Genomic DNA, 24815 nt, shown 5'->3' on the forward strand with positions numbered 1-24815 from the left:
CCATTACAACTCCCTCAGGCAGGGAATTCCAAACATGTATCATCCTTACCTTAAAAAAGCCTTTACGCCGTATTGTGTGGAATCTCCTCTCCTCTAACCTGAGCGAGTGTCCACGAGTTCTGTGTGTTGATCTAACCAAAAACAGGTCCTGCGCAAGATCTGTATATTGTCCCCTTATGTATTTGTAAATGTTGATCATGTCCCCTCTTAATCTCCTCTTTTCCAGTGTAAACATGCATAGTCTTGCAAGCCTTTCCTCGTATTCCAGCGTCTCCATACCCTTAATTAGTTTGGTCGCCCGCCTCTGAACCTTTTCTAGCTCCAGGATATCCTTTTTGTAGTATGGTGCCCAGATTTGTACACAGTATTCAAGTTGTGGCCTCACAAGTGATTTATATAAGGGGAGTATAATACTCTCGTCCCTAGCATCAATTCCCCGTTTTATGCATGCTAATATCTTATTAGCCTTCTTTGCTGCAGTCCTACTTTGGGTACTACTGCTTAGTTTGTTATCTATGAGGACACCCAAGTCCTTTTCCAGTACAGAATCCCCTAATTTTACCCCATTTAGTAGGTAGGTGTTATTTTTGTTCTTGTTACCACCACAGTGCATTACCTTACACTTGTCTGTATTGAAGCGCATTCTCCATTTCACTGCCCAAGCTTCTAATTTAACTAAGTCGTTCTGAAGCGACTCAGCATCCCCCTCCGCATTTATAACTGCACACAATTTGGTATCATCTGCAAAAATTGACACCATGCTCTCTAGACCTTCTGTTAGGTCGTTAATGAAAATATTGAACAATAGCGGTACTAATACTGAGCCTTGCGGCACACTACTTAGCACTTCAGTCCAATTTGAAAAAGATCCATTAACCACAACGCGCTGCTCCCTGTTATCTAACCAGTTTTTGACCCAAGTGCATATTGTGCTTCCTAGCCCTGTTTCTTGTAGCTTGTAAATAAGTCTCATGTGTGGTACAGTGTCGAATGCTTTGGCAAAATCTAAAAAGATTACATCCACCTCTTTAACCTGATCTAGTTGGGGAAGATAGTTCTAGGTAAATTAAAAAAACCTTCCTTGGTTTCAAAAGCCAGACTGACAAAAAAACAATTCAAGATTGACTTGTGCTTTGGTCAGAATTAAACCTACGGCCTCCTGTGCTGTGCGTCAGCAATGTTAACCGTTGTGCTACAGTGCTATAATTCAATTAGGAGTGAGTTAGTCCTGTGAGCTATTCTCGAGGTGAACTAGCATGATGATTTTACATTTCAATTCCAAACTCACTTTTGCTTTTTCTGAGGATATTCATGTTTTTTTGAACGCAGCTCCCTGAGCAGGTGTAAAAGTAGAGGAAATCTTTATTTGAAGATGAAACTGTCTAGACACAGTGCAGAACCTCTGGTGCACTCCTGCCAATGAATAATCATGCACTTTGAGCCAATAAAGACCTGCCAGTTTCCAGGTGAATTTCTCAAAAATAAATCAATAATGGGTTAAGTGTAATACATGTATGTACAGGTGATGCATTGAGGCAGATTAGAACTTGTAGATGGGAGCTATAAAGTAGTTTCTCCATCTGTTTACCAACTTGAATTAAAACACAGAAAAATCACTTTACATTCTTCTGCATCCCAAAATACTGGAAACATTTAAATAGATGACAAATGCTTGCTATAATTTTTTCACCATTAAGAAAAAAGTGCAAAAATCAGCCATTTGACACCATTTAAGCATTTCCAATACTCTCCTTATTGTCCCCATTAGCCCTCTATATGGTCCTGCTACCTCAATTGCCACTTTTTGGGGTCCAGGATGTTTTTATTACTTTTTTATGCACTTCTAGTTAATTTTTATTTTTTACTTTTTTTGTGCGACATCTCCACGATTTCTAAGAATTGCCATTTTTAATTGAATCACATCACTTGGATGCACACGTTCACATAAACTGATACAAACTCGCTTTGCAAACGTGCTCCTAATGGAATTGTTACTGCAATAGGAGTTTAGATCAACACACCATAGGCTGCTTTATAACTGCTGTGCATAAATTCACAACCAGGTTTCCCTTCTTAGAACCAACCATTGGTATTACAGAAAAAAAAAGGAAAGAAAAAAAAAAAAACAGAAAAAAGCAGACATTTGTACATTGCATTTAACAAAAGGAAATGCTGTCGGTACCTCTTGGTGGTAAATCCATATCTCCGGAAGTAAGGCCAATCAAATTTGGCCTCTGTGCATGCACACGATGGCGATATACAGGTCTGGAAGTGTTTGTCATACTTGGTGCTTCTGGATTATAACCATCAGCTTCATATGTTTCTGGGAACAAAGGAATTGGTCCAGTGGCAACTACAAAAATATAATTTTGTGAAGGAAAAAGTTTCTATTAATTACAAGGAAATAAGAAATTTCATTATCATATATAATAAAATGCGTACGCTGCTCCTCACCTCTGTTGGGGGGAATTCAAGTGTTTTGCACGTCGGCAGCCACTAGATGGTGCCTGATGGAGCAGTTCAAGTGTTGCTCCATTCGGGCGTGCACAGCTGCCGGCGCTGATATTACGGTTATGTTCTTCCGCCATTTTGACGGGCTGGGTACAAAATCATTCAAGAATATATAAGGCCTAGTGGGGTGTGGTTCATATGCCAGCTCTGCTCTAGATGTTACCCCCTCTGCTTGATAGGTGAGTGCTTTAACAGCAATGTAATGGTGTGTGAAGCATACATGCTGGTGTAGGAACTTGCAGAGACTGGGGTCCCTTGACATTGGGCTACAAGCTTAAATGTTCTGATCAAAATGAATATCACCATGCTGTTATCTGCTGGCAAGAAACTGATTTGCAATGGTGGTGACAAGCGCTGACAACAATTGTATTTTTATTCCGAATTACCACTCATACCTGAAGAGAATAGAGCTGGTGGTGGACCAGGGGGAGGAGGATGGTGAATGCCAGTAGTCACAACAGTAGGAACAGAGCTGGTGGCAGAATTTGGGGGTGCATCCATGCCAGCAGGCTGTAATGGTGGAAGAGGAGGCGGTGGCCCTGAATAACATAAATATGAAGTCAATAAACATGCAGAGTATGAAAAAAAACAGGATTTTTGTACCTACCGTTGCAACCTTTTTCTCTTAAGAGGGGTACACACTGGATCGATTTGTACACGGACAATATGGCAGCCGACTGAACCCTGCATCGACAAGTGCATACACATTGCCAATGCAGGGGGCAACAGAGGATGCCATGCTGCATCCGGCAGCATGGCATTGCTAGAGATATCTTCTGGTTCGCCGTGCTAACCACGGCGGGGGCACACATATTGGGCATACACACTGAATGATCCGGCCAATATGTCACACCGATTCGACAGGAAATGACATATCGAGTAGAGAACGTTTTAGAGTATACCTGGCTTTACTTACTAGAAGGGGACACTGGAGACTCTTGGGTTTTGCAGTTGACACCAGGACCATCTGTCAGCACAGGCTCTTCCCCTCTAGTCAAAAACTGTCAGAACAGGCTCCTCCCTCTAGACACCAACTGTCACCACAGGCTCCTCCCATTTAGACACCAACTGTCAGCACAGGCTCCTCCCCTCTCAACAACAAGGGCAGTATTCAAATGATATCACCCCCAAACTCTTTTCTAAAGTGATCCCCGTTATTACGCTTATCGCACCCATAGTGATCAGGTTTATCGGCGTAAAGAGTTGGGCACCTCAATACCCCGGGGGTAGCAAGCTGAAATGATGATACCACACCCGTCAGCAGAAACAGAACGGGTGTGTAAGGGGACTTAAAGAATTGAATACCGCCCCAATTGTCATACAGCCTCATATCTTCTATACCCTGTCAGCACAAGTTCCTCCCCTCTAGACCCCAACTGTCAGCACAGGCTCCTCCCTTCTATACCCCAATATAGGTTGTGGAGCTCGGTTTTGAAACTAAAAGACCATAGGACAGGTGCAAAAAAAAAAGTTAAACTTTAACAAACACATAAAAACACTACAGGAACTATAATGGAATGTGGGATGGAATCCAGTGCTCCCCATTGTGATTGGTGAGGGAGTACCACCATTTGTATAAATGTACCCCACTCGCAGGTGAAGAGTTAATGCCTGATACTTTTAGAGTTTTCTAACGATCCCCAGCTATAGGGTGTAATGGAAAGGGCACCACATCCTAACACTTGGCCTACAACTTATTAGGTAATGTTGCCATAGCCTTCTTCCTGCTGACATGGCACCAATGAGCAACATTAGGGCAATTTAAATGCAGACATATGAACTTTAGTGCAATTATAAAAGACTTTGAAGGGTTGACGTGAGGCGAGACTCATTACAATTCATTTTCCCCATCAATAGCATTGGTTGGTCACTACTGCCCCAGCATGGGAACATTCAGACTTCGAAGCAACAGGAGGCCTGCTGGTTCAGACAACGGCATAATAGTGGACATCGCCCTGCTAGGACAGGAGGAGCCTGTGCTGACCGTTTGGTTTGAAAAGTGTCCAGGCTCCTCATGATACTTGCAATAACCCCAGAGACTCCAGTGTCCCTCCATAGCAAGAGATATACAAAAAATAAAACTGCATTATAAAAAGTCAATGCGCATTTTATCAACTTATTCCCATTTAGAAATAGGTCTATGAATAGCATAAACAGCAGTAGAAGTTATAGAATGTAATCTTATAATAAAAATTTGCAGTGTCACACAAAATGACATTTGCTTAGTGCAGTTTCTAAATCCAGTTTTTAACAAATGACAGTTTCCACTTTCTATGGAGTCAGGCAGATAATGTACACCAGCACCTGAAGAGGAATCATACGCACATGGCTGATAAAGAGAGATCAAAGAGACTGCCCCTACCTGTTACTGGAGGAAGACTGGGTGGAAGAGGACCTGGTGGAGGAACCGGTGGTCGCAAATTCACAGGCGGTGGAGTTAACATAGAAGGTGGGGGAGGAAGTCCTGGAGGGGGTGGTCCATCTACAACAGGAGGCTGTGCTGGGAATGGCAGTATTCCAGGTATATTTACATCTTCAACAACGACAGGATCACTACCGTGATCAAACGGACACATATCACCTCTCATACAAAATCCCTTCTCTGAAAATATGAAAGAAATACATAAATTATGTATAGCAGAGAACAGTGATACACATTACATTTGAGAAAACTAACACCCATTAAAAAATGAGAGGAAAATAACATTCTATATTGTGCAGGAAAGGGTCTCCTATTCTAAGCAAATGTCTCTACCTGCTCTTAAACCCAAATCATTTCAAAATACATAACACTAAAGACGTACTTCTGTGTAGCCTGCTAAGTCATATTGTGGAGCAAATGTCACCCTCAACAAACGCAAAACACAATGAAACCTCCGTACACCTTAACACAGGTCAATTGCATACACATTAATACCCAAATTTAATAACTTGTGATCTGCAGGAACACACACAATTCCGGCATGATAGACAATAGATTTAAAGACGTAATTAGTTTTAATGTAAAGACAGGTTGGTTTTGCCTTATAACTAATTGCAGCTTTAAATCTAGCAGCTATCTCACCAGCATGAAGTTTTTATGCGTCATACTTCAGCAAACGTAGCTTATTGATAACAAGGTATCATTGTGTACCGTCATAATCCCGGCAGCGTTTCTTAGGTATAGGAGGTCTTCCGTAAGTGCTGTGGTCCACTTGATCTTCATGAAATTCTGGCCAGTTTTCAGATGTGTTATTACCATGATGTGATGGAGCAATAACGGTTATCGTGCTACTTAGGGTTGGGACAGGGTAATGAGCTGATCCAATGTGAGGCACTGAAGATGCAGTCGGGTAATTATTGTCAGATGGTTCTGATCTATCTAGATCATATTTTGGTTTCCCAGCATCTTTATCTGTAAGTATAAAACATTTTAAAGCTTGAACCTGGGGGAGATGCATCAACAATTCAATGTTAGTATAAATATATTTAAAGTGAGTCCTTGGGGTTAAATACGACCATAAGAGGTACATAAAACCAAAGGATTTCTCAGCAGTTCAGAAAGTATCTTAAAAAAGGTCTAGACTATCCCCACTGAATTTTTATATTCACTTCGCAGCCCAGCTAACCACTGCTGTTTAACATCACAACTCTAACCTGCGCGTCTAACTCTAATGACGCCTATTTTGCTGTACCTTAACGGCTTATTCCTCTCAGCCTGACTGATACCGGACACCACACACACAGCCGGCAACAGTTTTCGTTGTGCGCTCAGCGATCCCCTGGGAAATGTCCTGCCAGGTCACCCCGCCGTCTGTGCACCGCTCAGCTCCGGAGCCCTAGCTGCCGCCAAGCCTCCTTTCTTCAGCGCAACTTCCTGTAGCTGCGCCCCCGCTGCAGTCTCCGTTGGCTATATAAGGCTGCTGAGAGATACGACGCTTGCGCTACTAGGGGGAATTAGACTGTCCTGCTGCCCAGTCCCCTGCCCATAGTACTCACTGCCTTATGGTCAGATCTTCAGACGGGATATTTTTCTCGCAAACTGTTGAATACAGTCTTGAGAGCCTATTTCCTCCTTTCAGTTAGGCTGGATCGGCTCATACGAATATTTAAATACAAGAAAAGCTCTTAAGGGACAAGAGTTTATTCTTGTGCTGCTAACCTCCAGCACAGTTTTTCAAACTGGAGAGATTAGGGGGCGTGAAGGGGGAGGAGCGAGCTGTGCATATTTTTTTTTTAGATTGTGCTACCTCCCGTCTGCATCCTTCACACTCCAGCTGTCTGAGAATTCTCCAGTGTGGATGAAGAGAAACCATGTGCACTGCAGGTGGGGCAGATATAACGTGCAGAAAGTTAGATTTGGGTGGAGTGTGTTCAAACTGAAATCTAAATTGCAGTGTAAAAATACAGCAGTCAGTATTAACCCTGCACAGAAACAAAATAACCTACCCAAATCTCATATATCTGCCCCACCTGCAGTGCACATGGTTTAGCCCATTAGAGAAAGGTTTTGCTTTTGCAATCAACCCTCAATTAGGCCCTACATCCCTAGCATACAGGGAGCCTTATTTTTCTCACTAGGCCCCACAGAACAAGATAGAGCTGCAGAGAGAGAGAAAGCCCTAAGATGACAAAGCCCACCCTGAACAAACAACTGTTATATAAAAAGGGAGAATCCAGAGAAAGGGTGTAATGTGAGTAAACTCACCAAAGGTGGTGCATCAGTATCCTAAAAATGTCAAGCTTTATCAGTATAAAATACATAACAAAAATGTATTCACAGATATTAAATACAAAATGCTTCATAGCAAAACTATAGCAATTGCATAAGTCGACTGGCAACTAATAAACTCTTCAATGGCAAAAACTACCCAAAGTTGATGGACTTTAATTTATACTTCTATGCAATATAAAACCACACATAAAACAAGTAATTCATCCACAATTAAATCAACCCAATATTGGTGAAACATCAGAAAAATAGTATTTTGGTACTTACCAGGTAAATCCTTTTCTTTGAATCCATAGGGGGCACTGGAGTACTCTTGGGATATGGACGGCTTCCGTAGGAAACAGGGCACTGAATATTTAAATTTAGAACACTCCACCCCTCCATATCCCCGAGTACCTCAGTGTTTTTTACTGAGCCGAACAGGAGCTATAGAGAGGTTGACAATGGAGTATTACATATAACATAACGGACAACAACGAAGTTGACACATAACGTTACTGACAACTAAACAGTTGACACCATAACCAGCACTTGATAATTTGAACCAGTCGGTGAGAGTGTGTTACCATAAGATCCCCTGAACTTACCACAAACCAGGTAAAACTGCTCTGGGTGGGCGTCCAGTGCCCCCTATGGATTCAAAGAAAAGGATTTACCTGGTAAGTACCAAAATCCTATTTTCTTTTTCATCCACTAGGGGTCACTGGAGTACTCTTGGGACGTACCAAAGCTTCCCCCGTGGGCGGGAGAGATGTTTGGCACCTGTAACACTAGGCGGCCAAAGCTAGAGGCTGATGCCGCAAACGTATCAAACTTGTAAAAGCGCACAAACGTGTGCACGGTAGACCATGTAGCCGCACGGCAAAGCTGCATCGTAGAAGCCCCACGACCAGCTGCCCATGAAGTTCCCACAGAACGTGTGGAATGAGCTGTTACTGATGTAGGCGGCTGTAACCTAGCATGAAGGTAAGCCTGACGTATGGTCAGTTTTATCCATCTGGATAAGGTCTGCTTAGAAGCTGGCCAACCCATCTTGGCAGCATCATAGAGAACAAACAACGTATCCGTTTTACGAACTGTAGACGTTCGGGATACATAAACGCGTAATGCGCGTACCACATCCAGAGTTCCAGAATTTCCTGTCAACACAGGAACTACTATTGGTTGATTGATGTGAAAGGATGACACTACCTTTGGTAGGAAAGCGGGATTCATCCGAAGTTCCGCTCTGTCATCATGAAACACCAAATACGGTGGCTTGCATGACAAGGCACCCAAATCGGAAACACGCCTTGCCGAAGCCAAGGCTAGTAGGAAAATTGTTTTCCAAGTGAGAAACTTAATATCCACTTGGTGTAAGGGTTCATAATATGAAGACTGTAAGAAATCTAAAACCAGATTCAAGTCCCATGGCGCTGTAGGTGGAATGAATGGAGGCTGTACTCTGAGGACACCTTGCAGAAAAGTGTGTATAGACGGCAATAGAGCCAATCTTCTTTGAAAGTAAATTGACAAAACAGATACCTGCACTTTTAGTGTGGATAAACGCAGTCCTCCATCTAACCCCGTTTGTAGAAATAACAAAAGACGGGATAACTTGAAAGATGATGTCGGAAACTTCCGAGTTTCACACCAACCTATATAGGCACGCCAAATTCTGTAATAATGAGCTGCCGTAACTGGCTTCCTAGCTCGTAACATGGTTGGTATAACCGATTCTGGAATGCCCTCTCTTCTTAAGAGGGTGGTCTCAGCCACCCCGTCAAACGCAGCCGCGCTAAATCGGGGTAAAGGAACGGACCCTGTTGTAACAACGAGTAGACCGTGGAGATCCGAGAACCAAGCTCTCCGAGGCCAATGAGGTGCCACTAGTATGACTGTGACAGACTCTCTTTTGACTTGTTTTAGCACCAGAGGGATGAGCGGAAACGGTGGAAACAGATACACTAGGCTGTACGGCCAAGCGATTGTGAGAGCGTCCACCGCCACTGCCTTTGGATCTCTCGTTCTGGACACATACTGGAGCGTTTGGTGATTGTGGCGAGACGCCATTAGGTCCACCTGAGGGTAACCCCACCGCTGAACCAACATGTGAAACACTTCAGGATTTAATGCCCATTCTCCTGGATGAAAATCCCGACGGCTGAGATAATCTGCCTCCCAGTTGTCCACTCCCGGAATGAACACTGCCGACAATATCACCTGGTGGTATTCTGCCCAATTGAGGATTCGAGCTACTTCCCGCATTGCCAAGCGGCTTCTCGTTCCTCCTTGTTTGTTGATGTATGCGACTGCCGTTGCGTTGTCTGACTGAACCTGGACAGTCTGAGAGCGAAGCATGTGTACTGCTTGTCGTAGTGCATTGTAAATTGCGCGGAGTTCCAGGACATTTATAGACAGCAATCTTTCGTGATCCGCCCAGAGACCTTGGAGCTGACAATTTTGAACTACAGCTCCCCAACCTCTGAGACTCGCGTCCGTCGTTAGAATTATCCAATTCCAGCCGCCGAACAGTTTCCCTGCGGTTAAATTGTGTACCTTGAGCCACCAGAGTAGAGACACCCTTGCCCTTGGCGACAACCTCACCCTGTGGTGAATCTGCAGATGCGAGCCCGACCACTGTGCGAGCACATCCAGTTGAAATGGACGTGAGTGGAATCTTCCGAACTGAAGCGCTATGAAAGCCGCCACCATTGTTCCTAAGAGGCGAATGCACAAATGTACTGAGACTGTGCGTGGCTTGAGCACTAATTGTACCAGATGGCGAATAATCTGTACTTTCTGTTGTGGTAGGTAAATTCTTTGATTTACCGTGTCGAGAATCATACCTAGGAATTGAAGGCGTTGAGACGGAATCAGATGTGATTTCTTTAAGTTGACAATCCAACCGTGGTGAACCAGTACATTGTACGCTAGCAGCGCATGTTGGAGAAGCATCTGTTGAGACGGGGCTTTGATGAGCAGATCGTCTAAATACGGAACTATTGTCACTCCCAGGGATCTGAGATGAGCTATCATCACAGACATCACTTTGGTGAAAACCCGAGGCGCTGACGAAAGGCCAAACGGTAGAGCCTGAAACTGGTAATGGTTCTGGCGTATTGCAAACCGCAAGAATCTCTGATGAGGCTGCCAAATCGGAATGTGTAAGTACGCATCCTTGAGATCTAGCGCAATCATGAATTCCTTTGGCTCTAAACCAGCAATCACTGAGCGCAGAGATTCCATCTTGAATCTGTAGTAAGTTACGTACCGATTGAGACCCTTTAAGTTCAATATTGGCCTGACTGAGCCATCCGGCTTCGGTACCACAAACAGACTGGAATAATAACCCTGACCCTGTTGGTGTACAGGGACCGGAATCAAAACTGCTGAATCCAGTACGGACTGAATGGCAATTTGCAGAACCGCCCTCTTTTCGTCCGACAGAGGCAGTCCTGTCTTGAAAAACCGCAGTGGCGGAAGACAGTCGAACTCTATTTTGTAACCTCTTAACACTAAATTGCGGATCCACCCATCCGCGGATGTCTGGAACCACGCCAAATGGAACGTCTGAAGGCGTGCTCCCACAATCGGAGAACCGAGATGGGCTGGTAGCCCGTCATGCCACTGGCTTGTCGGTAACCTTAGCGTCCTGACGACTTGTGTTGGTTTGTTGGAAACCACATCCACGACCACGTCTACCAGGCGTGGCTGTTCCTCTGCCACGTCCTCGAAAGGACTGAGGTCTAAGGGATTTGAACGAAGGTCCAGAGTACCTCCTTCTTGGTACTGGTGGAGGCAATGGTAAGAAAACCGACTTTCCTCCCGTAGCCTCAGAAATCCATGTGTCCAATTCAGGACCAAACAACTTCTTGCCATCGTAAGGTAACGCCTCTATACCTCGTTTGACCTCTGCCTCCGCTTGCCAAGAACGCAGCCAGAGTGCTCGTCGTGCCGTAACTAGCGACGATGAAATACAAGAAGTGAGCTGACAGACGTCAGTAGAAGCTGTACAGAGATACTCCGCAGCCTCACAGATTTGATCAGCAAGAAGTATAAGGTGTTCGTCATGTAGGGCAGACTTGAGTTCTGTTATCCAGACTATGAGCGCCTTAGTGACCAAGATACCAACCAAGCCAGGTCTCAGCAGCACTCCTGCTGCTAAATACATGGACTTTAGCATAGTTTCTATTTTGCGATCTGAATGGTCTTTAAGCGTAGTAGCCGCTGGCACTGGTATGGTTAATTTCTTTGTAAGCTTCGACACTGACGAATCAACTATTGGTGGATTCTCCCATGTACATGTCACAGAGTCTGGAAACGGGTAACTAGACTTAAATCTGCGAGGTATAGAAAACCGTTTATCTGGAGTCTGTCGTGTTTCTACTAACATCTTATTAAGAGACTCCGAAACAGGAAAACACATTGGAGTTCTCTATCGTTTAGTAAATACGACCTGATCATTTGTGAGAGGCTCCTCAGTTCCTGTAAACTTGAGAGACTGACGCACCGCTCTGATGAGATTATCAATACCAGAGCTGTTAAAATCCTCACTATCTGACTCCACTTCGCCCTCCTCACCTTCATCTTGTGCCGTGAGGTTGGCATGGAATAGTCAGAATGCAACATAGCAGAAACTGGTAAATCATAAGACATATGAAATTTATCCCGTCTACCCAAAATAGATTTGGACCTTTCGAAAGCCGAGACGCTTCCGGTAGTTCTGGCGGTCTCACCCTAGACTCAGATCTTGCCGTTTCCCGCTCTTGTCGAGCGGCGGTCAATTCTGATTGCAACCCAGCCAGTACATTGACTAGCATTTCCCATGGAGGGTCCGGGGAGGAAATTGGCTTTAAAACCGGAGCATAAATTGTATTCGGAACCGAATCCACAAAACATACTGCACATGTGGTAGATCCATCCGGTAACACACTGCTACAGACTTTGCAATTATGCTTTTTAATTTTTGCTGGTGCCTTACTCATTCTGGCGACAGACAATACAATACACAAAAAACAGACACCTGCCCGACTCAGTAAATATAGTACGAAGGTGTCTCTCTATATATATATATATATATATATATATATATATATATATATATATATATATATATATATATATATATATATCTGGCCAAGTGCAGTACACGTGGCCAGTACTATGAAATGTGATCCCAAATTCCCTCTAACACCCCTGCGCCTCCGGTGGAGTAGAGATGTAGTACTGGAACGTTCTGGAATCACAGCAGGAAGACACAGGAAGCATGGTTAAAATGGCTGCCATGCTTACACATATAATCACAGTGCAGGTTACCAGCCTTTAAAGTGACATCTATATGAAATCCTGTGTAATTAACCCTGCAGCCTAGCGTACTGCTGTTGCTGCAGGTTATCCCCCCTCATGCCGCTGATTGCACCCTCTGTTAGCAGTTCTCACTGAGCGCAGTGTAATGCCCCCCCCCCCTGTATGCTCCGTTGCGGATGCAGTGCGGGCGGGCAGCGAGCAGCGTGTGGGGCCGCCAGCGGGTAGCGGGACGCGCAGGGACCGACAGCGGGGAGCGCATCTTGAAGCACGTCTTGAAGCGCTCTGAGCAGCGGCCGGAGCAGCGGTGGGGGCCGAAGTCTGTAGAGGGATCCCGGCGTCATACAAACAATGTCCCCACACAGCAGGGCGGCAGCGGGAGCTGACCGCCCCGTTCAACATACCGTGACTCCTGCTGCTGTGTTGAGGCTCCGACAGGGCTTCTCTACAAGCGCCGGGCAGCCTGTCTGCAGGATCTGTCTGGCTGTGAGGGTGCTCATTCAGTGAGGACCGACACGCCAAAGCTGCTAGTAGCAGCTTGCACTATCCCTGACCCTGCCTTTTGGAAGGGGGAAAGGGATGTGTATGAAAAAAGAAAAAATATTCACTAAAAAAAATAAAAATATTCAAAAGAATTGTGGACCAAGCCACAGACCCGTCGCTACTTCGAGCACAGAAAAAACACTGGGGTACTCGGGGATATGGAGGGGTGGAGTGTTCTAAATTGAAATATTCAGTGCCCTGTTTCCTACGGAAGCCGTCCATATCCCAAGAGTACTCCAGTGACCCCTAGTGGATGAAAAAGAAAAAAAGTGTTCATTACTCTGACACATTTCAAAGTTCCACAGGTGAAGCTAATTATTTCACTTGTGATTCTGTGAGACCTGGAAAACCTGAACTGTGTGGGGTCCTGAGGACATAGCTCCGTTACCACTGCGCTCGGCACAGGTTATTATTACCAATCGTAGTCCGCGTGGATCATTATGTATGAAAAAGTTCAACAAAAAATCAGGATTTTGGTACTTACCGATAAATCCCTTTCTCCGATTCCACAGGGGCCACTGGAGTGTAGTTACAATGGGGAAATAGTAGGTAGTAATGGGGAGCTGGCACTTTAAAAATTCTCACACTGTGGCTAGCTCCTCCCCTACTATATCCCCTCCAAGCCAGTCTACGTAAAACTGTGCCCGAGGAGAGCTGTAGTAACCAAACCGTAAGGTAGAGGAGGTTAGCCTCGCCCTGTAAACCAGGCGAACACAAACTAAACCTGGAACAGAACCTGACAAAAAAACCAGGCTAGCCTGAACTCAACAAGCAGTCATCTGGTGATCTGCAAACCGTTAAGCAAAAAACCAGGAGGAACAGCGCTGGGCAGGCGTCCAGTGGCCCCTGTGGAATCGGAGAAAGGGATTTATCGGTAAGTACCAAAATCCTGATTTCTCCTTCATCCACTAGGGGCCACTGGAGTGTAGTTACAATGGGGACGTCCCAGAGCTCCCAAAACCCGGGTGGGAAAGCGCTGAGAGTCCTGTAAAAACAGCTCGGCCCAACAGTGATGCAGAGGCCGTAAAAGTGTCAAACTTGTAGAATTTGACAAAACGAATGTCGGTTTGACCAAGTAGCCGCCCGACAAAAAATATTCATGGAGACCCCGCGGGCAGCTGCCCACGAAGGTCTTACAATGCGCGTAAAGTGCGCTGAAATGGAAACGGGGGCTCCCTAGTAACCGCCAAGAAGACTGTCTGATGGTCAGATGTATCCAACTGCCCAGCGTATGCTGGGACCCCGGCTATTTAGTACGGGAGCATCGTACAGAACAAAGAAGAAAAACACTTCATCGAACAGCCTGAGACCTCTGTGGAGAGAGTTGGCGAGCCCTGACAACATTCAGAGAGGACTGAAAAACACTAGTGTCAGATTTATATGAAAAATGGACATCCCCTCTGGAAGAAACAACCGCTGAGGCCGAAGCATAGCCAGGGTAGTTGCCAGTAGAGTACTACCTGAAAAAGAGGCCGAACATACGGCCGCTAGGCTAATCTCATTTGGAAGAAAAGCGAAAAAGACAGAGACCTAAAATTCCGGTCAGTGTGGTTTGAAGCGCAGCGGAGCAAAACCTCCCAGAGAAACCAAAGATGAATGGTAACTGGAAGAAGGGGGAAAAACCCCTTTTATCCTTATTATGTCCCATAAAGATTTCCAAAAGTGGCAAAAGCGAGAAGAGGTAACAGATTTCTGAAATCGGGGCCCAGTAGGCCTAACCGAACTAGGGAACTCCTCCCTTCTGAGGTCTCGTGAACAGTCACACGGGTCAATGAAACCAGTGTAAGATTGAACCAAGAAAAAAGGACCCTGTTGAAGTAGACAGTCCAGTCGAGGTAGGAGCCAGGGCTCCTCTACTGACAACAGGCGTATCTGTATCTTCGAGTCCTGCGTGGCCCAACCAGCGCCACCGAGAGGACTAGCACGCATAATCCCCTCCTGTGTTACCGAACATGAGGTAGAAATAGAAAAGGAGGCAGGATAGAAAAACCAGAAAAACTCCCCGGAGCTCTGAGGGCACCCTCGGCTACTGCCGCCAGAGCTCACGTCCGAGATTAATAAAGGGTTAAAGAGTCAGTCAGAACGCCCTGAGGTCGATCCGAAATCTCCGCCCACAGCGGACCAGCTGACAAAACTCCGGGGAATGTTCCCTCACCCGGGAATGTTCCCTCACCTGGAAAGAAGATTGCTGTCCCCCGCTCAGAGGGGACTGGAGGCGACCACTCATTGCGTCGCAACTTGACTGAAGGAATAGAGTATCTGGTGCCGAGGAAGGAAAAATCCTCTGACGGACCGTGTTGAGAAACGTCTATACGGAGCATAAATTGGGTCTGTGTCGACTCAGAAGCTCCTGGATCCTCCGGATATTCAGAAGCCACCTAATGTACAGAGTGGGATAGTAGCAGTAAATTGTCCCATTAGGGAACCAACGTCACCCACTGCCCTTGAAAAAGAGTTATTCTGTGATCTTCCTAAACTCTGTGGGAGCGGAAGAGAGACCGAGAGGAAAGGACTGACAGTGAAAATGAGAATCCTGTAATGCGAATCTGAGAAAAGCCTGCCCAACGGAAATCAGTAACAGGCATCTCTGAAGACAAGGGACACGTAAACCTCCCTTTTTTTGTTCAAAGAGAAGGGACACGTAAAACCCCCTTTTTTTTTTTTTTTTTTTTTTTAAACTGGCAATCACAGACTAAAAGGATTTTAAGGCCAGAATAGGCCTGTCCAAGCCACTTGGCTTCGGAACGTGAAAAGAAAAACAAAAGCCTGAGTCAAATGATATGTGAAAAACCGGGATCAATACCCTTTGCGGTTAGAAACCTATGGAGCGCAGCCTGCAGTATGACTCTCTTGTCATCGTAAATCGGCCGACCCATGCCGAGGGACTCCTGAGACGGTTGTAACCACCCAAGCCTTCTCCCTTTGACCCGCGCCTACCCTGGGACCCTCCAGGTGGTAGGAAAGTCTGTGTAATGGGTGTATAGGATGACATAAAATCAGACTGGACCAAGGATGTTGAACCTCTGCTTCAGCCTTTTTACCCTGAAAACCCCTGGTGGCGAAGATATCACCTGTGTGGAGTCGAAAGCCTGAAAGGGCACGGAAAAATCTAAGGAGAGACCAGTAAAGGTCTGTCTTGGATCTGGGGCAGTAGTAGGAGAAAGCAGAGTGGACTTACCTCCAATGGTTCAAGAAAACCTGCAGAAAGTTCCTTCCCCAGAACCATCTGCCCCGTAGGATTTCATGTTCACCTGTCACTGTCGCAGCCCCACAGGTCGTCGGGTTAAGACAGCCAAGCGAAGAAGAAGGGTCCGAGAGTCTGCAGACGAGGAGACCTCCAAAGAACATAAAGCAGAATCGTGATTCTGACCTGTACAAAAGTATCAATTGCTGATGCGAAGCATCCTGTAACCTAGAGGGCAATTGTACCCCAACCTACCTGCTCCGGACGCGGTAGAACCGCGCTGCTGCCTATGTCGATGGATCCCTGAGCAAGGTTGCCTCAGGAAAACGTCAGCTTGTTGGACCAGCGATACATCGAGGGGTATACCCTTGGGGAGGTTCTGATACCCTTTCCTGCCGTCTGCGGGGAAAGGATAGGAAAACAAACATTGTTTGATACCTGAAATTGTGTATTCGGGCGTCTGCCGGCCGTCTACCGGAGCCTGGCCAGCTTATCCGAAACTGGAGCAGTTGCTGTCATTTCGTCCTCGGCGTCGAACCCTGATGGACTTGACGTGTCCGCCTCCTTTACCTGCAGTCTCAGACGAACTGCTGTATAATGCACCTGGATATTCTGAGACACTGGTTCAGACTCCACAGAAAACAGACATCATCAGTATTGTAACATGGAAGGTTAGTTAACCAGGTTCCATTAGACACCTGGAGAGGTGAAATGACGTACAAGGTCTCTGGTTACCAGTGACATTACCTGCATAATCTGAGCTGTTCAAACAGGAGCGTCCTGCAGGTGCGTGGAGGGCTATGCAGATGGCTCCACCGCATACTTCACACCTAAGAGGGAATTCTTTGACTATCCCAGGTGAGACAAACGAAAGGAGAAAAGGTGGGTTAAATAAACACAGCCCTATGCAAGGTCTGCACTATAATGTGTAGTGACCGACACGATTCAACTAAACTTTCTGGAGCAGCGGAGACCTGAACCAGTAGCGCTGCGCTGTGGGACAGGAGTCTTAGCCCTAGGCTATAGGAGCTCTCCTTAAAGTTTTGTTTGGATTCAAACCCCTGTTCAGATACCCGCTACTAGCGTCCTGAGCCACAGCGCTATTTGTCTGATGCTTTACACACATTCCCCAATTACAAATAGCATTAGTACCAAGTGACACCAAGGAATAATAAAGGGAAGGCAACACCCCGCCCTGTATGTAGTGTACCGCTAATTAAGGTGCACCAGATGTTTCTCGGAGGTTCCGCTGGCTTTTCAAAATGGTGACCAGCCTGTGAGAAAAGATGGGTTTAAACGTTATGTGGCCAGGTAGGGTATTCTGTTTCTAGAAAACATTGCGGAAGTGTTTGTTTTATTCCCTATATATGGTATTGTATGGATATATCTATATACATACCCACACACACACTTAAATATATATATATATATATATATATATATATATATATATATATATATATATATATATATATATATACACACACATACAAACATAACTATATATGTATATATACACACACACCACCGTGAAACCCACCGGGTAGATAAATACCGTCTATGTGAACCCAATAGGGTAGATAAATACTGTGTATTTGTAGGTAAATAAATACTGCACAGTATATTTTTTAATTATTAATGAGCTGAGTCCCAGCTCCTGTAATAGAGCAGGTTTCCTGATCTACATGTAGGAAATGCCGGGCAGAGGACTCTACTGCAGGAGGAATGTATCTATATTTTAGCAACATGAAGTCTGGAAAGCTAAAAACCCCAGAGCCAGGGTCTGTTGCCTAGGGACAGTGAGACCTGGGAGCCCGCTGAGTACAGCGGGTTATAAGCCTTTACTCACCCCTCCTACCTGCACAGAAATCCTCCCTGCACAACCAGGAGAGGAATGAGTCTTCAGTGTGAGACCCCACACACACACTGGAGCGGCGTGCTGCAGCGGCGCGGGGAGCGGAGAGAGCCCGCCATACAGAGCGGGAGTTAGCTCCGCCCCCCCCTGCCTCGGCGCGCAAATGTATCCCCCGGCCGCCTTGCTGCGGTCGGAGTAAATGTAACCCCCGGCCGCCTATTTGCTGCTGCCGGGGAGCGCCCGTACATTGTAATATATGCTGCGGCCGGGGAGCGGTGTGTAACCCCCCCCCGGCCGCCTGTATGCTGAGAGTCTGAGCCCGCCGGACGGAGCGGGAGTTAGCTCCGCCCCTCTGCTCCGGCGCCAGTTTTAAATTTTCAAATGTATGACCCGGCTGTCTGTAAGCTTGTGCGGCCGGGCAGTGTAAATGTATCGCCCCGCTGCCTGTCTGCAGCAGCCGGGGATTGAAGAGCGCTGAGCCCGCTTACCGAGCGGGCTGAAGCTCCGCCCCCCACATAAAGGCGCCAAGTTCAACGACCTCTCTCACCCTAGCCCGGTTACGTATCCACTGGGCTACTGTGGATGCTTTTCAGTGTAGGGGTGCACAGTAAAGACCATCACATCTAAGAGTCTCACTCCATATTATGTAAAATCACACATCAGTCTGGAGGGGGGGAGATTGTACTCACCGCTGTCCTTCTGATGGAGTGGCCCCGACACGCGCTGCCGTAGCGGTGTCCGGCCGGAATCTTCTGTGATGGAGTGGTCCCGACACACGCCGCACGCAGCGGTGTCCGACCATTTTTGATACTCACCACTGCCATGCTGCCGGAATCTTCTGCTGGATGGAGTGGCCGCGACACGCGCCGCACGCAGCGGTGTCCGCCAACTCAGGAGAGCTCAGTGTCTCCCTCAGCCGGGGCCCATCCCTAGCCGCACGCAGCTGCGATGGGACCCCGCCGGCAGCTCCCACGGTGCAGACTGGCAGTGGCAGAGCTGCCAGTCTGTGTAAGAAAAATAAAATAAAGAAAAAGAAAAAAATTCTTCAGCTAAACCCAAGTGAACCAGCTACCTCGGGCACTAAACTAAGACTGGCTTGGAGGGGATATAGTAGGGGAGGAGCTAGCCACAGTGTGAGAATTTTTAAAGTGCCAGCTCCCCATTACTACCTACTATTTCCCCATTGTAACTACACTCCAGTGGCCCCTAGTGGATGAAGGAGAAAAAGAACATGTCGACCAATAGTGGTCGACCTAGAAACTGTCGACCTAGAGACCAGACCGGGTACCAGTTAATATATAGGCTGTTGGGATCCCAGCGTTCATGATACTGATGTCGGAATCCCGACAGCTGGTATTCGCAAACTCGACCGCAACCACGTATTCCTACTTGGGTGGTGGGTCGACGCCACCGGGTGAAGCTCTCCATCGGGCCTGAAGCGCGGCGAATGCAGCAAGCCTACAAGGTCATTTGTTGTCTCGCAGCCAAGATTCCAGGTGACGGGATGAAGCTGTCAGTATTGTAACAGCCGGCATACCATCTACCGGTCTCCCATATGTATTCCCTTCCAACAGTATCAACAAATATTTGAAAAACAAATTGGTGCAATAAAGTAGACACCGATGGTCATTTATGAATACTGGCATAAAGCTCAATATGCAATTAAGGTGATAAATCAGTATTCATAAGCATCTCCAGCACAGCAACATTATACCAACATACAATGCAAACAGATAAAAAGTGATGGATCTCAGTGCTGGAATCTATATGGTTATCACAAATGATACCCCAATACAGTATTATGGTGATACGTAGATATACTTTTAAACGGAAACATTTAGGCAGCTACAGTGGAACACGCAATGGTGACTAAACTTACATTAAAACCACTTTGTGCATTCCAATAAAGGTATCTTTATCTGTGCCTTTATCCACAATCAAACGCAGGTTGTTATGCTGTGTGTGTAGTATAATCCGGCAGCCGGCCAGGATCTCCCTATTCACAGTGCACACTGCTCCACGGCACACATCAATCCTCATGCACACAGATAATATATATGTATGCAAACAAAGACCTCCACGTAGTCATAAAAAAAATAAGAATTTACTTACCGATAATTCTATTTCTCGTAGTCCGTAGTGGATGCTGGGGACTCCGTCAGGACCATGGGGTTTAGCGGCTCCGCAGGAGACAGGGCACAATAATAAAAGCTTTAGGATCAGGTGGTGTGCACTGGCTCCTCCCCCTATGACCCTCCTCCAAGCCTCAGTTAGGATACTGTGCCCGGACGAGCGTGCATAATAAGGAAGGATATTGAATCCCGGGTAAGACTCATACCAGCCACACCAATCACACCGTACAACCTGTGATCTGAACCCAGTTAACAGTATGATAACAACGAAGGAGCCTCTGAAAAGATGTCTCACAACAAGAATAACCCGATTTTTGTAACAATAACTATGTACAAGTATTGCAGACAATCCGCACTTGGGATGGGCGCCCAGCATCCACTACGGACTACGAGAAATAGAATTATCGGTAAGTAAATTCTTATTTTCTCTAACGTCCTAAGTGGATGCTGGGGACTCCGTCAGGACCATGGGGATTATACCAAAGCTCCCAAACGGGCGGGAGAGTGCGGATGACTCTGCAGCACCGAATGAGAGAACTCCAGGTCCTCCTCAGTCAGGGTGTGCCCCTGACCAAGTAGCAGCTCGGCAAAGTTGTAAAGCCGAGACCCCTCGGGCAGCCGCCCAAGATGAACCCACTTCCTTGTGGAATGGGCTTTTACTGATTTTGGCTGTGGCAAGCCTGCCACAGAATGTGCAAGCTGAATTGTACTACAAATCCAGCGAGCAATCGTCTGCTTAGAAGCAGGAACACCCATCTTGTTGGGTGCATACAGGCTAAACAGCGAGTCAGATTTTCTGACTCCAGTCGTCCTGGAAACATATATTTTCAGGGCCCTGACAACGTCAAGTAACTTGGAGTCCTCCAAGTCCCTAGTAGCCGCAGGTACCACAATAGGTTGGTTCATGTGAAAAACAGAAAACACCTTAAGGAGAAATTGAGGACGAGTCCTCAATTCTGCCCTGTCAGAATGAAAAATTAAGTAAGGGCTTTTATATGATAAAGCCGCCCATTCTGACAAACGCCTGGCTGAAGCCAGGGCTAATAGAATCTTCACCTTCCATGTGAAATATTTTAATTCCACAGTGGTGAGTGGATCAAACCAATGTGACTTTAGGAAACTCAAAACAACATTGAGATCCCAAGGTGCCACTGGGGGCACAAAAGGAGGCTGTATATGCAGTACCCCTTTTACAAACGTCTGAACTTCAGGCACTGAAGCCAGTTCTTTTTGGAAGAAATTCGACAGGGTCGAAATTTGAACCTTAATGGACCCTAATTTTAGGCCCATAGACAGTCCTGTTTTCAGGAAATGTAGGAAACGACCCAGTTGGAATTCCTCTGTAGGGACCTTCTTGCGGTGAAAATGTTTTGCGGTTACATCCTTCCTGGCTTCGACCAGGGTAGGGATGACTTCATCTGGAAAGCCCTTTCAGGATCCGGCGTTCAACTGCCATGCCGTCAAACGCAGCCGCGGTAAGTCTTGGAAAAGACAAGGCCCCTGCTGGAGCAGGTCCTCTCTTAAAGGTAGAGGCCACGGTTCTTCCGTGAGCATCTCTTGAAGTTCCGGGTACCAAGTCCTTCTTGACCCATCCGGAACCACGAGTATCGTTCTTACTCATCTCCTTCTTATGATTCTCAGTACTTTTGGTATGAGATGCATAGGAGGGAACACATACCCTGACTGGTACACCCACAGTGTTACCAGAGCGTCCACCGCTATTGCCTGAGGGTCCCTTGACCTGGCGCAATATCTGTCTAGTTTTTTGTTCAGGCGGGACGCCATCATGTCCACCTTTGGTTTTTCCCAACGGTTTACAATCATGTGGAAGACTTCCCGCTGAAGTCCCCACTCTCCCGGGTGGAGGTTATGCCTGCTGAGGAAGTCTGCTTCCCAGTTTTCCACTCCCGGAATTAATACTGCTGAGAGTGTTATCACATGATTTTTCGCCCAGCGAAGAATCCTTGCAGTTTCTGCCATTTCCCTCCTGCTTCATGTGCCGCCCTGTCTGTTTACGTGGGCGACTGCCGTGATGTTGTCCCACTGGATCAATACCGGCTGACCTTGAAGCAGAGGTCTTGCTAAGCTTAGAGCCTTGTAAATTGCCCTTAGCTCCAGTATATTTATGTGGAGAGAAGTCTCCAGACTTGATCACACTCCCTGGAAATTTTTTCCTTGTGTGACTGCTCCCCAGCCACTCAGGCTGGCATCCGTGGTCACCAGGACCCAGTCCTGAATGTCGAATCTGCGGCCCTTTCATAGATGAGCACTCTGCAGCCACCGCAAAAGAAAACACCCTTGTCCTTGGAGACAGGGTTATCCGCTGATGCATCTGAAGATGCGATCCGGACCATTTTCCCAGCAGATTCCACTGAAAGGTTCTTGCGTGAAATCTACCGAATGGGATCGCTTTGTAAGAAACCACCATTTTTCACAGGACCCTTGTGCAATGATGCACTGATACTTTTCCTGGTTTTAGGAGGTTCCTGACTAGCTCGGATAACTCCCTGGCCTTCTTCTCCGGGAGAAAACATCCTTTTCTGGACTGTGTCCAGAATCATTCCTAGGAACATTAGACGTGTCGTCGGAAAAAGCTGCGATTTTGGAATATTTAGAAAACACTCGTGCTGTCGTAGAACTACTTGAGATAGTGCTACTCCGACCGCCAACTGTTCTCTGGACCTTGCCCTTATCAGGAAAGCGTCCATATTTCTTTTAGGAAGAATCATCATTTCGGCCATTACCATGGTAAAGACCCGGGGTGCCGTGGACAATCCAAACGGCAGCGTCTGAACTGATAGTGACAGTTCTGTACCACGAACCTGAGATACCCTTGGTGAGAAGGGCAAAATTTGGACATGTAGGTAAGCGTCCCTGATATCCAGTGACACCATATCGTCATGGTTCGCTATCACTGCTCTGAGTGACTCCATCTTGATTTGAACCCTTGTATGTAATTGTTCAAATCTTTTAGATCTCACCGAGCCGTTTGGCTTCAGTACCACAATATATTGTGGAATAATACCCCTTCCCTTGTTGTAGGAGGGGTACTTTGATTATCACCTGCTGGGAATACAGCCTGTGAATTTTTTCCCAATACTGCCTCCCTGTCGGAGGGAGACGTTGGTAAAGCAGACTTCAGGAACTTGTGAGGGGAAGACGTCTCGAATTTCCAATGTACACCTGGGATACTACGTGTAGGATCCAGGAGTCCACTTGCGAGTGAGCCCACTGCGTGCTGAAACTCTTGAGATGACCCCCCACCGCACCTGAGTCCGCTTGTATGGCCCCAGCGTCATGCTGCGGACTTGGCAGAAGCTGTGGAGGACTTCTGTTCCTGGGAATGGGCTGCCTGCTGCAGTCTTCTTCCCTTTCCTCTAACCCTGGGCAGATATGACTGGCCTTTTTGCCCGCCTGCCTTTATGGGTACGAAAGGACTGAGACTGAAAAGACTGTGTCCTTTTCTGCTGAGATGTGACTTGGGGTAACAAAAGTGGATTTTCCAGCTGTTGCCATGGCCACCAGGTCCGATGGACCGCCCCTATATACGGCAATACTTCCATGTGCCGTCTGGAATCTGCATCACCTGACCACTGTCGTGTCTATAAACATCGTCTGGCAGATATGGACATCACATCTACTCTTGATGTCAGAATGCAAATATCCCTCTGCGCATCTCGCATATATAGAAATGCATCCTTAAAATGCTCTATAGTCAATAAAATATTGTTCCTGTCAAGGGTATCAATATTTTCAGTCAGGAAATCCGACCAAGCCCCCCCAGCGCTGCACATCCAGGCTGAGGCGATTGCTGGTCGTAGTATAACACCAGTATGTGTGTATATACTTTTTAGGATATTTTTCAGCTTCCTATCAGCTGGCTCCTTGAGGGCGGCCGTATCTGGAGACGGTAACGCCACTTGTTTTTATAAGCGTGTGAGCGCCTTATCCACCCTAAGGTGTGTTTCCCAACTCGCCCTCACTTCTGGCGGGAAAAGGTATACCTCCAATAATTTTCTATCGGAGGAAACCCACGTGTCATCACACCCTTTAATTTATCTGATTCAGGAAAAACTACAAGTAGATTATTCCCACCCTACATAATACCCTTATTTGTGGTACTTGTAGTATCAGAAATATGTAACACCTCCTTCATTGCCCTTAACATGTAACGTGTGGCCCTAAAGGAAAATACGTTTGTTTCTTCACCGTCGACACTGGAGTCAGTGTCCGTGTCTGTGTCTGTGTCGACCGACTGAGGTAAATGGGCGTTTTTACAAGCCCCTGACGGTGTCTGAGACGCCTGGACAGGTACTAATTTGTTTGCCGGCCGTCTCATGTCGTCAACCGACCTTGCATCGTGTTGACATTATCACGTAATTCCTAAATAAGCCATCCATTCCGGTGTCGACTCCCTAGAGAGTGACATCACCAATACAGGCAATTTGCTCCGCCTCCTCACCAACATCGTCCTTCTACATGTCGACACACACGTACCGACACACAGCACACACACAGGGAATGCTCTGATAGAGGACAGGACCCCACTAGCCCTTTGGGGAGACAGAGGGAGAGTTTGCCAGCACACACCAA

At 46.5% G+C, this 24815-nt stretch overlaps 1 protein-coding gene across 3 annotated transcripts in view; it reads right to left on the minus strand.

Moving 5' to 3' along the window:
- RBM26 (RNA binding motif protein 26) overlaps positions 1-24815 on the minus strand; it is a 421593-nt gene that overhangs the window by 239819 nt on the left and 156959 nt on the right. For all 3 annotated transcript variants that reach the window (XM_063952997.1, XM_063952996.1, XM_063952995.1), the window contains exons 7-10: positions 5645-5905; positions 4874-5113; positions 2907-3050; positions 2183-2353 (exon numbers count right to left, since the gene is read on the minus strand). In XM_063952997.1, the coding sequence (XP_063809067.1) occupies positions 2183-2353; positions 2907-3050; positions 4874-5113; positions 5645-5905 (816 nt within the window). The remainder of the gene's footprint in view (positions 1-2182; positions 2354-2906; positions 3051-4873; positions 5114-5644; positions 5906-24815) is intronic.

This window comes from Pseudophryne corroboree, chromosome 2, assembly GCF_028390025.1.
Source record: "Pseudophryne corroboree isolate aPseCor3 chromosome 2, aPseCor3.hap2, whole genome shotgun sequence".
Lineage (NCBI taxonomy): Eukaryota > Metazoa > Chordata > Amphibia > Anura > Myobatrachidae > Pseudophryne > Pseudophryne corroboree.